General features: G+C 54.2%; 1 protein-coding gene across 1 annotated transcript; it reads right to left on the reverse strand.

Moving 5' to 3' along the window:
- Positions 1 to 257: 257 nt before the first annotated feature.
- lonrf1 (LON peptidase N-terminal domain and ring finger 1) lies at positions 258 to 11405 on the reverse strand. The gene is made up of 12 exons (XM_029258905.1): positions 10611 to 11405; positions 9246 to 9364; positions 8930 to 9052; positions 5499 to 5633; positions 4972 to 5200; positions 4208 to 4280; positions 3973 to 4087; positions 3555 to 3676; positions 2624 to 2782; positions 2361 to 2523; positions 1652 to 1804; positions 258 to 1575 (listed from the first exon to the last, which is right to left on the reverse strand). The coding sequence occupies exons 1-12, from the start codon at positions 11227 to 11229 to the stop codon at positions 1417 to 1419; spliced, it is 2169 nt and encodes a 722-aa protein (XP_029114738.1). The 5' UTR covers positions 11230 to 11405; the 3' UTR covers positions 258 to 1416.
- Positions 11406 to 12297: the final 892 nt, after the last annotated feature.

Consider the following 12297-nt stretch of genomic DNA (forward strand, 5'->3'; position numbering starts at 1 on the left):
CGCAGGTGAGCCCTCAGTGTTGAAATCTCCATTTCTGAATGCTGTGATGTAGCGCTCAGGTAGGAATGTGTGCGTTGAAGGACATCTTCAGTATTTCAATGAAAGTGTGACCTTCTACTCAGTTCTTCATCATGACACACAGCTGTTTATTTCTGCTCAACTTTTGCACACACTGCGAAAACACCACTCCCATCCCTCCTTCTGACCCACAGGCACACACACACCTTGCAGCATCCACACTCACACATTGTTGCACTCGCACCCGGTGCTGGCAGTGTTGAGGAGGGTATGACTGCCTAACTTGCATGTCATGATGACCAACAGCAGGCAGGTTTGAGTGAGTGAGAGAGAGTGAGTGAGTGAGTGAGTGAGTGAGTGTGAGGTCTCGCTGAGGAGTGTGGCCTTCTGCTTCCATTGAGTAGCCATTCCCTCCGTAGAGGAGCGCCACCTGCAGGCAGAGAAAGGAAGCACGTCCCCAATCCAGAGTCACTGTCCACAGGGGGGCGCAGACAGGCGTGGTACAAACAGGTGTGCTTTTATTTTATTATTTAAAACTGATAAATATTCAAGCAAAGAGCAACAAGAATCTTCCCAAAAAATGTACAAATGATTTACATACAACGAGCTCCGTTATTACATATGTACACACGCAGAGGGCCAACGCGGCTGCATCGTTGGGACAGCAGCGGGCGCGAACAGGGTAAGAGCGGAGTAAGGCAACAGTTCGGTCACAGCCCAACCTGCAGAGAAACATCGACGGCAGAGAACGCCCGGAGGGGGGTGCAAATTTACTGTGAGACACGACGGCAGACACACCTTGGACCAGAGCGGACCTTCAAACATGAGCACAAACTGACGTGCGAGTTGCGTGCAGGACGGCGTCACTCTCACCTGCTGAAAGTCACCACCTCATCATTCATTTCACTCTTTGCTCCAAAGCGATTTTTACCGATTTACCCATCGACACAACAGGGTAACTTTTACTGCACTGGGTCAGGGTAAGTACCTCGTTCCCTGCTACAGCAGCAGGAGATGGGATTCAAACCGAGTGCTTTCAGATTGCAAGGTGACAGCTGTAACCGCTGCGCCACCTGCTGCCTTTGACGTGTCATTTCCTCAATGACAGGAAATGAAAAAAATTGTACCCCTTCTTATGAATTTAGTAAGAACTGTTTGGTTTGGACCAGCGCCGCGGTGTTGGAGGGTTGCAGGGTGGGGTGTGTGAGTGTGGGCGGTAGCGCACGCGCGCACACACACGCGCACACACGCACACACACACACACACGTATATACGCACTCCCCCTCCAAACCTCGCACACGTTTTCCTCACTCTTGAGCGTAGCAGAGCGTAGCAGAGCTTGTGCAGAGGCCATGCGGCAGCGGTGGCTGTGGGTTGCGCTCGGGTTCGAGTGTCGCCTAGTCGTTGGGCACGCTCTGCAAGTAGGTGAGAATGTGCTGGATCTTGAGCAGTCGCTCGCGCAGCGACAGCAGCGACAGCACCGACAGCTGGTATCGCGGGTCCACTGGCAGCACGGCCAGGAGCCACCAGCAGCAGGCCGGTCCGTTGGGCGTCGCCTGCGGGACGAAGCGCATCGTCACACGTGGTCGTGACACCTAGGACGCCGCATGACGCTCCCTCTCCGCCCCCTACCTGAATGTCCGCCTCGCGCTCCGGCATGGGTCCGAAGTGCTGAAGGATCTGCCCGCAGAAGCGGCTCTTGAGGTTCTGGAACCAGGTTCGGGCCTGATCGTACACCTGGTCGTGCAGCTCCTGGAGCCTCGCCAGCTCCCTGCTGTCCCTCACCTGCCGAGACGCAGCACTCCGTCAGCCGGCGACCAACAGTCCCGGTGCCTGAAGCAAGGGGGCGCCGTTCGAAAACGCCTCGCCCTGCATCACTGGGTATGGCCTCACGCTACTACTTTTAATAAATGTTCTCAACCTGTCGCAGTCATACTGAAGTATACTATTTGGTACATATTTGAAGGAAGCGCCATATTATCAGCACTCCCCCCCCCCCAAGATCATGGATCTTATTGGGCAAAAAGAAACAATTTGTTCAAAAAAAATTTTTCATTCAAATATTTTTAGTCATTTGCAAGTATGCCATTAAATACAAACCAATAAAATATATATGTTTAACATTCATTACAACATATTAAGAGTTGCTAAATTTGTACAAATTCCAAAATCTTGTAAAATCTGTTAAAACCCTTAAGTAGAAAAGGACTGGTATCATATCAGAAAAATTGTGCGCTACTGTCATCGTGCGAGTAGTCGCGCGTTGCTGCCGCCGCCGCGGTCGTACGCGGAAGAGCCATAGCCGAGCTGCGCGGACCCGCGGGCGTCGGGCGCCGCTCACCTTGACGTCCTCCAGGTATTCGATGTCGGCGATACAGTATCCGTCCCTCATGCCTCGCGAGAGCACCCGGAACCGCTGGCCGCCCACCGTGTCCACCACCGAGCGTCCGTCCGGCAGGAAGTGGACGCTGCGGATTTGCAGCATGCAGCCGTAGTCCACGAAGCTGAAGAGCGGGGTGAGGAGCTCAGACACATGCATTGGCACGCACACGCACGCACGCAGAGCGTGACTTGCACAGGAACGGCGGCGACTCGTGGACGTACCCTTTCTGGGAGTCGCTGATGCACATGCCGAACTGGCGGGTCCCGGTCTCCATGCAGCGGCGGATCATGAGGCGGTAGCGTGGCTCGAACACGTGCAGCGGGCAAGGCACCGTGGGGTACGCCATGGTGCACACGAAGATGGGTACGTTCCTCGTCAAGCTGCGGACGAGCAGAGCGGAGAGGTGAGGCGACAAACCCTGAACCCGCTTTCCACCCGCGGCGCTCCGACTCCAGCTTCACAAACATTCAGCTCCGAAGTTGTCTTTTTCCGGTTTGTTTATTTCCTTTTAACGGCACTGCGCTCACTGACCTGTTTCCTGAAGTATCCAGAGCAAACACAACATACGTTTTCTCCTCCACGACGACACACTGCAGTGAAGAGCACCTGGACACACTAGGAGTGTGGAACCACCTTAATTCAACTTACTTCCCCAGTGTTTCCAGCTCCTGCCCGGCATTCCTCAGTGTCGCTGATCAGTAACAAGATGAGGAACGTCGTACACGTTTACGGGATGAACAGGTCAACAATGAATCACACACACACAAACACACATTTTCTGAACCGCTTGTCCCATTTGGGGTCGCGGGGAACCGGAGCCAAACCCGGCAACACAGGGCGTAAGGCCGGAGGGGGAGGGGACGCACCCAGGACGGGATGCCAGTCCGCCGCAAGGCACCCCAAGCAGGACTCGAACCCCAGACCCACCGGAGAGTAGGACCCGGTCCAACCCACTGCGCCACCGCACCCCCTTCAACAGCGAATCATTTGTGGAAATAGAGACTGTTGGCAGGCACTTTAAAGTAGCTCCTCAGTTTGATGACTGAGCGCACCAAACACCAGTACGACAAACAACGAGGGCCTCGCAGTCCCGCAAAGGGCACCGCATCCAGCGCGGCGCCGGTTTGGGGGCTGCGGTCAGACATCACTCACTCGGACAGCTCTTTGGTCTCCTCCACGTGGGCGCTCTCTCTCTCCAGGTGCTCTGTGGGCAGGTAACGCTTGATGACCTCATCCAGAACCTGCGTCACCTTGTATCTCCTGGATGCCAGGTACTGCAGAGACAGAGAGAGGGTGGAGGGCATCGGTGTTGCGCGCAGCCGTCACTTGAAGGATTGCCGGTTCACAACTCAGAAGTATCCCTGCTGTTGCACCCGTGAGCAAAGCACTGGAACACGCAAGCGGTTTCAATGTCTGAACTACAAACGCTGCTCTGGATGAGCTCTTTGGTGTCCAAAGGACATCATTCCATTTCATTTGGGGTAATTTATGCAAGTGGAACACTTGTGGGATTATGGGAAAAAGAATACAGAAGTCAACCGCGACCAAGTGATGGGTGAGGACCCGTTACCTGTTTCAAGCTCTTCTTGCACAGGGGGCACTGGGGGGTGTGGTCCAGACAGCGCTCCAGACAGCTCCTACAGAATGTGTGTCCGCAAGGTGTGGTCACCGGTTCGAAGAACAGTCTGGGGGAAGGGGAGGAGAGGCACAATCACCTACCCAAGAGAGTCAGATCAGACAACTGTCGAACCCCATGCCAGGAACCCTGGGGTGCAAGTGGGACAGCTGCTCTGCACTTCCCTCACCTCATACAGAGCGAGCACTCGAAGTCGGTCGCCTCCACCAGGTCGGCTGGAACAGTTCTGCAGGCCACGGCCTCTGTGGCGAGAAAGACGGGGGTCAGAAAGTCAGCATCCACAGGAAGTGAAGGAAGCACAACTTCCTGTTTTTATGCTGACTACATTTAGAGATTAACTTTTCTAGCAGGGTTAAAGTAAAGAAAAAATCTGCTTGATTCCACAGAAGGTTCACTAGGGAGAGGGGGGAAAAAAAAAAAAAAAGAAAAAAAAAACCACACCGACTTTCAGGTCACAGTCTCTGCTGTCCAGGACCAGACTGTCTCCTAATCGGTCCAGGACTCGAAGATTAAAAAAACGATGAGGGGCAGTAAGTAAAACGGACACTGAGCCTGATTTAAATCCGAGGTAAACTGGCCTGGTGTACATACAGTCAACGTACACATTTTCAAAAATGCCAACATTTTCCCGTTTATTTATTCACTTTTAAATCCTATGTTCCCAAAGTTCTGTCTGCAGCAGAGCAAATGTGACCGAAGCAAGAGATGGAACTGAAGAGCATCCAAACACAAGTGCAGGGCCACCTTAATTCGACTCACTTGCACAGCGTTTACAGCTCTCGTCAGGTGTTCCTGAGCGCTGCTCACCAGTAACAAGACGAGAAACACCGAACGAGTTCATGGGAGGAACCGGTCAACAACCGGCACCAAACGGCACTTTGTGGAAACGACGTATTTTTGTTCTCGTTCAGAAACCAGCGCTGAAGGACTGACCTCCTTGCTTCTTGTGCTTGTTGCCTCCGCTGTGAACAAGCGAGGGTCCCACCTCCGAGGCGGACAACTTCCTCTTCAGGAGGGTCCCCTTGTCCTGGCCACCGAGCTGCGGGGCCGAGCAAACCCGCTTCAGCCCCTCCTCGGTACCGGGCCCACCGGAGCGCAACGACTGGGTGCGGCTCAGCCTGGAGCGCTCCAGGCTCTCGGAGCGACCGCCGTCCTGCTCGTCCTTCGGGGAGGAGCGGGGAAACAATGAGGACAGTGCTGAGCAACGCCCGGAAGAGGACCGGCAGCTGCCGTTAAGGAACCGAACGAGATACCGGAATCAAGACCCGACACTTGAACGTTCACGCACGGAAGGCCTTGACAAGTTTTGAAAAATGCCAGCATTAACATCAGTATAACTTCTGCCTGAATACATTCATTTTACGCAGTGGCTAAATCATGCAAATGAGGAGGCAAGCGAAGGTGCGGGTGTGAAGACGTGACCGACGTTCTGCGCAGCGCTCCGTCCGGCGGACCTGTACCTTCAGCTGCTCCGGCCGTTTTGGGGCGGCGGCTAGTTGCGTCTTGCCCCGCAGGTGAGGAGAGGTGCCCAGCGCCGCCTCCCGCAGGCCCACCTTGACGCTGTCGCTGGCGGGTGACAGCAGGTCACACAGGATCTGTAACAGAGCAGCATTTAGGATATTGCCAAGCTGGAGTGTGTGAGTGCGTGGTCGGAGCCACTGCCTTTGGACTCAAAGAACCCGGGTTCAAATTCCACCTCCTGCTGTGGTACCCTTCACCTAGGTACTTACCCTGAACCGATGCAATTAAAATTACCACGCTGTACAAATGGGTAAATCACTCTACGTGGCTAAACGTGGTGAGTTGCTCTGGAGAAAATAAAAGTCCTGTTTATAGGTACGAACAAGGCAGCGCGTTCTAGGAAAAACTGCGCAGGTCTTGTAACACTAACCCAGCACTTCCCTGCGAGTTTCTCTCAATGCAAAACCAAGAGAGAGACTTTCACTTACACAATTTCACTGCGGCTCCTATTCCAGCAAAGACGGAATCGACAGCGTCCACACCGCACACTGCACTGGTGTCAACGGCGGGACCGGAGCAGAGTTACACTCTCATTTCAGCCTCTGAAGGACTTGATCGGGTGTTTGATCAGTTCCACATTTGGGGGGTACAAATGCGACACACAGAGAGCTTCGCCTTGAGGGATACGACGATAGGTGCGCCGACGAAACCGAACGGCATGCGGCAGAATTTGAAAAACCCGCGCATTGCCGCTGCACCCGTTTTCTCATTTTGCGAACGCCTTTCTCCAAAGCAATGTGCAATGTTACACTGTTTACACCGATTTACCCGATAATAGAGCTGGCATGCAGAGCGATTTCAAGAACCCGCAAACCACCATGCCACACACGCACACACACACACACACCACACGTTTCCTCCTCCTCGCTGTGGCTCTAGTCAGATATGATTGACTGAAGGGTTGATCTGTGGAGACTACTACCCCTGAAGGGCAACGGGGTCAGGTCCTTCCTGCGCGGCGCGCGGTGCTGCCGGCACAAAGCCGACGCTGCAATTCACAAATCTCTCCCTCGGTCCTCATGGCACCCAAGCGACAGGGAAGGGTACGCAGTAAAATAAACAAATTCTGATGACTTCCATACATGAAATGTCACCGCAGAAAAGGGCCTGAGATTTTTCCCTTTTTTAAATGTCACATTTTACCCGTTCTTTCAAAATTTGCACCTGTCCGATTTATCACACAGGCAATTACAGCGTTGACTCTTCATAAGTTTACCAATTAAATATTCCCTTGCAACACATTTTTTAATGCAAAAATAAATTTCACTGAGAACAAATTTCGATGACTGAATATGAATTTAAATGAAGCGCTACAAGACGAAGTAGCTTTTGACAATTTTATTTATTTTTTTATTTTACATTTATTTATCAGACACTTTTCTCCAAAGCAACTTCCAGTGAACTTCTACGTAGTGTTATCAGCCCACACACCTTATTCACCGCGGTGACTTACACTGCTAGATACACTACTTACACTGGGTCACTCATCCATATATATCAGGGAAGCACAAACACTACGGGTGAAACTGAAGAGCACATCTTTGGACTATGGGAAGAAACCAGAGCACACCAACACTGACACAGGGAGAACATGCAAACTCCACACAGACCGAGTGGGGATCGAACCCACTTCCTCTCGCACCACCCAAGTGCTGTGAGACAGCAGCGCTACTCGCGCTGTGGTTTTCTAATGAGAAAAATGGTTTTGGAAAGAAAACTGTAGTGAAAGTGTTGCAATCAGGTGATCATGTTGAATGAAAAAGATTTAGAAAAAGGCTTCAATGTAAAGTGATCGCCCAAAATATTGCGGGTGGTTTTTTTTGATGAATTTGGTCAATTTCTTCTGAGACAAAGTTTTAAAATTAAAATATGAGTGATGTATTCAGCACTAAATTTCTTACTATTTCACCTCGTTGGCCGTCCTGTCCATCAGACAGGTATAAGAGAGGTTCGAGCTGCCCGACTATGAAAAATTTAAGCAGATTATGTATCCCGGACACGAGAGACACAGGTGGTCTGTATCCCAGGAAGCATCATCCTTGCAGTGGAAGCCATCGTGATCCTTGGAGTCCTTAGCGCCATCAACATGTTTGGAAGAGCTGGGCTGAGTAAACCACTAGAAATTTAATCTCCATCACCCTGTGGGGTTGGTGGTCAAGCCACTCTAAACTCTGCACCTTGGGCTCCACAAGCTACATAGAATCAAATTAAATGCTGTCAGGAATCCGAGTTTCCTTCGGAGAAAGGTACGATAAAGTCGTCCACAGTGCCATGTGAGCTTTCACTCGGCCCCGGCACTACATTTGACCTGAGCCAAAAGGAGACACAATTAAAGCCATACAAGTACTTTCAAGGTAAAGTAATGGCATACAAAACATAGTAATCTCGCACCTGGCCATGTTTAATACGTTTGCGTAAGTTTGGAGGGGCAGCAGCTGCATATTTCACAGATGTATTAATTCGCTGTATATTAGCTTTTATGTCACTCAGTCATAAGAAGTTGTCAGCAGCGGCACAGGGGGAAGGAGGCAATGCGTGAACTGCGCAGTAATGTGCACTTGATCATTGCAATAAATGGCTTAAACCTGACATCTTCTGACCGCTTCTCTCTGTACATTTTTTATTCATAATCCAAATTATGTTGACATTAAAAAAGTCAAATGCTGTTTCATTCTCAAGTTGTAGAGTGAATTTAATTTACAAAATAGCAATGACAATCTCCACACATCCTGCTTTGTAACCGCTCACATACCCCTGGTATATAAGGAAACGCGACCAAGTCAGTGTAGCAGCATAAGGCACAGATGACATGTTGACGTCCAGTAAAATACCCACATTTCACACACGTTCCGCATCCATCACATTCACTCCATGAGCGGTGAAGACTCACGTGGTGGTGCTGCCCTCCCTGAGCTTGTAGTAAGAGCTTCACTTTTACCAGCTTTGAGAGAAAATGTATTTTTTATGAGGGGGGTGCGGTGGTGCAGTGGGTTGGACCGCAGTCCTGCTGTCCGGTGGGTCTGGGGTTCGAGTCCCGCTTGGGGTACCTTGCGACGGACTGGCGTCCCGTCCTGGGTGTGTCCCCTTCCCCCTCAGGCCTTACGCCCTGTGTTGCCGGGTTAGGCTCCGGTTCCCCGCGACCCCGTATGGGACAAGCGGTTCTGAAAATGTGTGTGTGTGTGTGTATCCCGGACAATCGAAGCACAGTTAAGTACCTTAAAAACGGACTCGCTGGATCCAACCACAGGACGACTCTGTCAAACTGTATAAAGTACAACTAAGTTTGGGACAAAAGGAGCGGAAAGAGCGTAAAACAACACGCCAGAGTTCGGGGTTCTCCTGGCACAGCTCACGGCGCTGCGGACGTTACCTTTTCCACCTCCTTCTTGGCAGGAGCAAAGTCGTCGTCCAGGGCGAGACACCGAAGAAACACCTGCAAGGACTCGTCCACCTGGCCCATCTCCTGGAGGACCTTCGCCTTTCGGAAACAGACCTGGGAAAAAGCATCCGAGGCCACGTGACGCGGGCGTCAACGACCGAAGCGCTCGTCAGCTTTCTTAACCGCTACTTACTAACTCTGCTATGTCATAAGGTTTTCTTTAAAAAAAAAAGAAAAGAAACATGGTAAAGCAGATACTCGGCATGTTGCAAGGACCGAGAGACTCACGGGAACTGTGGTCACCCACCTCCGGCCAGCCAGTCGACTTCGGACACAACCCGTCCAGGTCCGCCAGCGCGGACGAGTACTGCTTGAGCCCGGCGTACACTTCGGCCCGGCACACTCGCGCCAGGGCATCGCCGGGGTCTGCGGGGGGGAGGGGAATTCAGCGCCGAGCACACGGAAGCCGCTCCGACACACCAATCCACGGCTCCACGTGCGCTTGGGACTCGTACCGACGCTCGGGATCCCCAGGCGTACGAGCCGCGGCGTCGCCACGGTAACGGACACCCAACGAGGATGGCGCATCACGCGAGACAAGCGGGCCGACCGCGCGCCTCCTTCCGAAACACTGGGTACGGCGATGACACCTCTCCCAAGTAGCTGCTACGTCAGTCTTATTATTCTTACTTATTCCTTCATCTGACGCTTTTCTCCAACGAGCACGGCAATGTGACGTCGATACTTAGAGTGATTTACCCTTTTTGTCTTGACAACAGGGTAATTTTGAAATTGTATCAGTTCAGGGCAAGAACCTTTGCTCAAGGGTAGCGCAGCGCAAGGCGGGATTTGAACCCGAGTCCTTCCAGTGCAAGGTGGCAGCTCCGCCCACAGCATCGGCCGCCCTGTGACCCCAGCGAAGTGGTGGTCGCAAAGGCCGTGGGAGTCTTTCCTGAGACACACACACACACACACACACACACACACACACACACACACACACCATGCTGGTGTTTCTCACTTGCGCTGCCAGTGTTCCATCTTCGCTGCCCTGACTCACTCACTCACTCACTCACTCACAATCACACCACCAGCGTCGCGACCGTCACTCGTGGACCCCGGAGCGCCACCACGTGCACAGGCAGCGCGGTGCCACAGCGGAGAGGCCAGGGCCTCAGGGCATGGTAAATCAAAGTAAATCCGCCACAGGAACACTGATGCTGTCAGTCAGTGTCACCGCAGGCGAGGAGAACGAGGGATGTGATGTTGTTGTTTATGAGTGAGTGGGAGACGCTGCCCGTCGCCGGTAACTCCATCGCACCGGCAGAGTTACCATGATTTACCACATGATCGAACACTTTTCCTCTAAGCGACATATCTTATGTGTCAATCCCCGGGCCGATTCGCACCTTGTTTTTACTCAGCAGCTCGAGCAGGTTCCTGCACGCAGTACAGAAAGACCCGAAAACACTGTAACGTGTCCCTCCGCTCCGCCTCCACCGGGTTACAAAACGTCGACGGCGTGTCGTGTCGAGACCTGACTTACACAACGCGCGCGGGCGCGCGCCCGCGGACCGGCGACGTTATGCAAGGCGGGGGGGGGGCGGGGTCAGGGGAGTGGAACGGAGCGGCTGAAAGAAAGGGGACGGGGACGAGCGGAAGTGACCCTTACCGGACTGCACGAGCTCGTGCGCCAGCCGCAGCGCCTGCTCGAAGTCCCTCCTCGCGCAGACTTGCTCGAGCTCGGCCACGCGCCGCGCCCGCTCCGCCTCCTCCGGGAACCACTTCCGCAGCAGGCCGCCGAGGAGCACCGCGGTGCGCAGCTCCGCCGGCAGCGCGTCCCCGCACAGGCGGCACCTGGAGAGCCGCTCCCGCTCCAGGCAGCGGCGGCAGTACGAGTGTCCGCAGGGCGCGGTCACGGGCGCGCCCAGGAAGCCCCGGCAGCCCGGGCAGCTGAACGGGTCCGCGGCGGTCACGGCGGAGCAGCAGCAGGCCCGGCGGCTGCTGCGCTCGCGCTCCGCCTCGCCGCGCGACTCCCTCAAGTTCCGCAGCAGACAGTCCACGAGCGCGCCCAGGCGGCCTCGCGCCGCGGAGCCGCAGCGCAGCGCCACCGACGCCACGTCAAGCGCCTCCTTGAGGCGGTTCTGGGCCGCGAGCGCGTCCGCGCGGCGCAGCACGAGCTCCTGGTGCTCGGCGAGCGCGCCCTCGTCCCGCTCGGCGCGCGCCGGCGCTACAAAGAACGGCGCGCGGTCCTCGAAGGGCTCCTCCGTGTCCGAGTTAAGCGCTGACATGCCGGTGCCGGCGGAGACGCTGCCACACGCTCAAAGCGCGCTGTCCGCCCTCGGTGCTCTCACGCGCTCACGTTACGTATTTCACGAAAAGACACACATTCCATCACTGAGGCGAAGACACGACACTGAGCCGCTTCCTCCGAACTCGCCAGTTTGTTATATAAAAACGGCATCACGTGACGGCAGCGGCGCCACCCGATTGGCCGCCGCAGCGCGATTACAAAACGGCCGTCCGCGAGTTTCATAACTGGCTCACAGGAGCGCGAAGCGCGGGCCCGTACGCGCACCCGCAGCGGCCCATGCAGGCGACAAGTTGCCCCCCGAGGGGCTCGCTGCCCGAGAACATTCTGCCTCCGCCGATGAAGCGGTGTGTTTCTTGGTGAGGCGCGCGCCGGACAGCGGGTTACCTAAACACTCCGAAATGGTTACATCACCGCCCGAGGCGGGCTGTCCTTTCTGTGTGTGTGTGTGTGTGTGTGTGTGTGTGCGCGCGCGCCCCCCCCCCAATTTCAGCAGAGGTGTGTAAGTGTGACTCTTGACTCGGTTCGGGCGGTCAGCAGCAGTGAGTCTCTCTCCCTCTCTCTCGCGCGCGCACACACACACACACACACACACACAGAGCTGGACAAGAAGTCTTCAGTACCATGGTCCATAACACGGTAAACAGTGGCCAGTCCCAAGTGTCAGGAAGCACGTGCTATAATTTCTGCACGAATTTACTAATCATCATAAGAATGGTAGCTGCCTACGGAGTGTCTCGGGACAGTAAATCTCAGTAACCCCCCCCCGACTCCCACTCTCCCATCCGCAGTTTCACCTCGCGCTAAAAAGAGCCGACACAGAAGCAGAGTAACTCGGGTGTGTGTTCGGTGTGACAGTCACACACGTGTCGCCAATGAAGTGATGTCATTTCTAGTAATGCGCGAAGCACACACACTGACACTGTGTTTGAGTGTGATTTTCCAGCGGTGACGCGGTGCGGCACTTTGAAGTGTGCGCAGTGATGAGACGCAGCTCGCTCTCGCGCTCCGCTCCACTCCGCTCCTAGCGCCACTGCTGTCCTCAGCC

This window comes from Scleropages formosus, chromosome 16 (assembly GCF_900964775.1).
Source record: "Scleropages formosus chromosome 16, fSclFor1.1, whole genome shotgun sequence".
NCBI lineage: Eukaryota > Metazoa > Chordata > Actinopteri > Osteoglossiformes > Osteoglossidae > Scleropages > Scleropages formosus.

Excerpts from the sequence above, each read along its gene's own strand:
- lonrf1 (XM_029258905.1), bottom strand. The coding sequence starts at position 11,229 with ATGTCAGCGCTTAACTCGGACACGGAGGAGCCCTTCGAGGACCGCGCG. Across the intron at positions 5,201-5,498 it reads AACGGCCGGAGCAGCTGAAG|GACGAGCAGGACGGCGGTCG; the intron begins GTACAGGTCCGC and ends TCCTCCCCGAAG. Across the intron at positions 2,524-2,623 it reads ATCAGCGACTCCCAGAAAGG|CTTCGTGGACTACGGCTGCA; the intron begins GTACGTCCACGA and ends CCCGCTCTTCAG.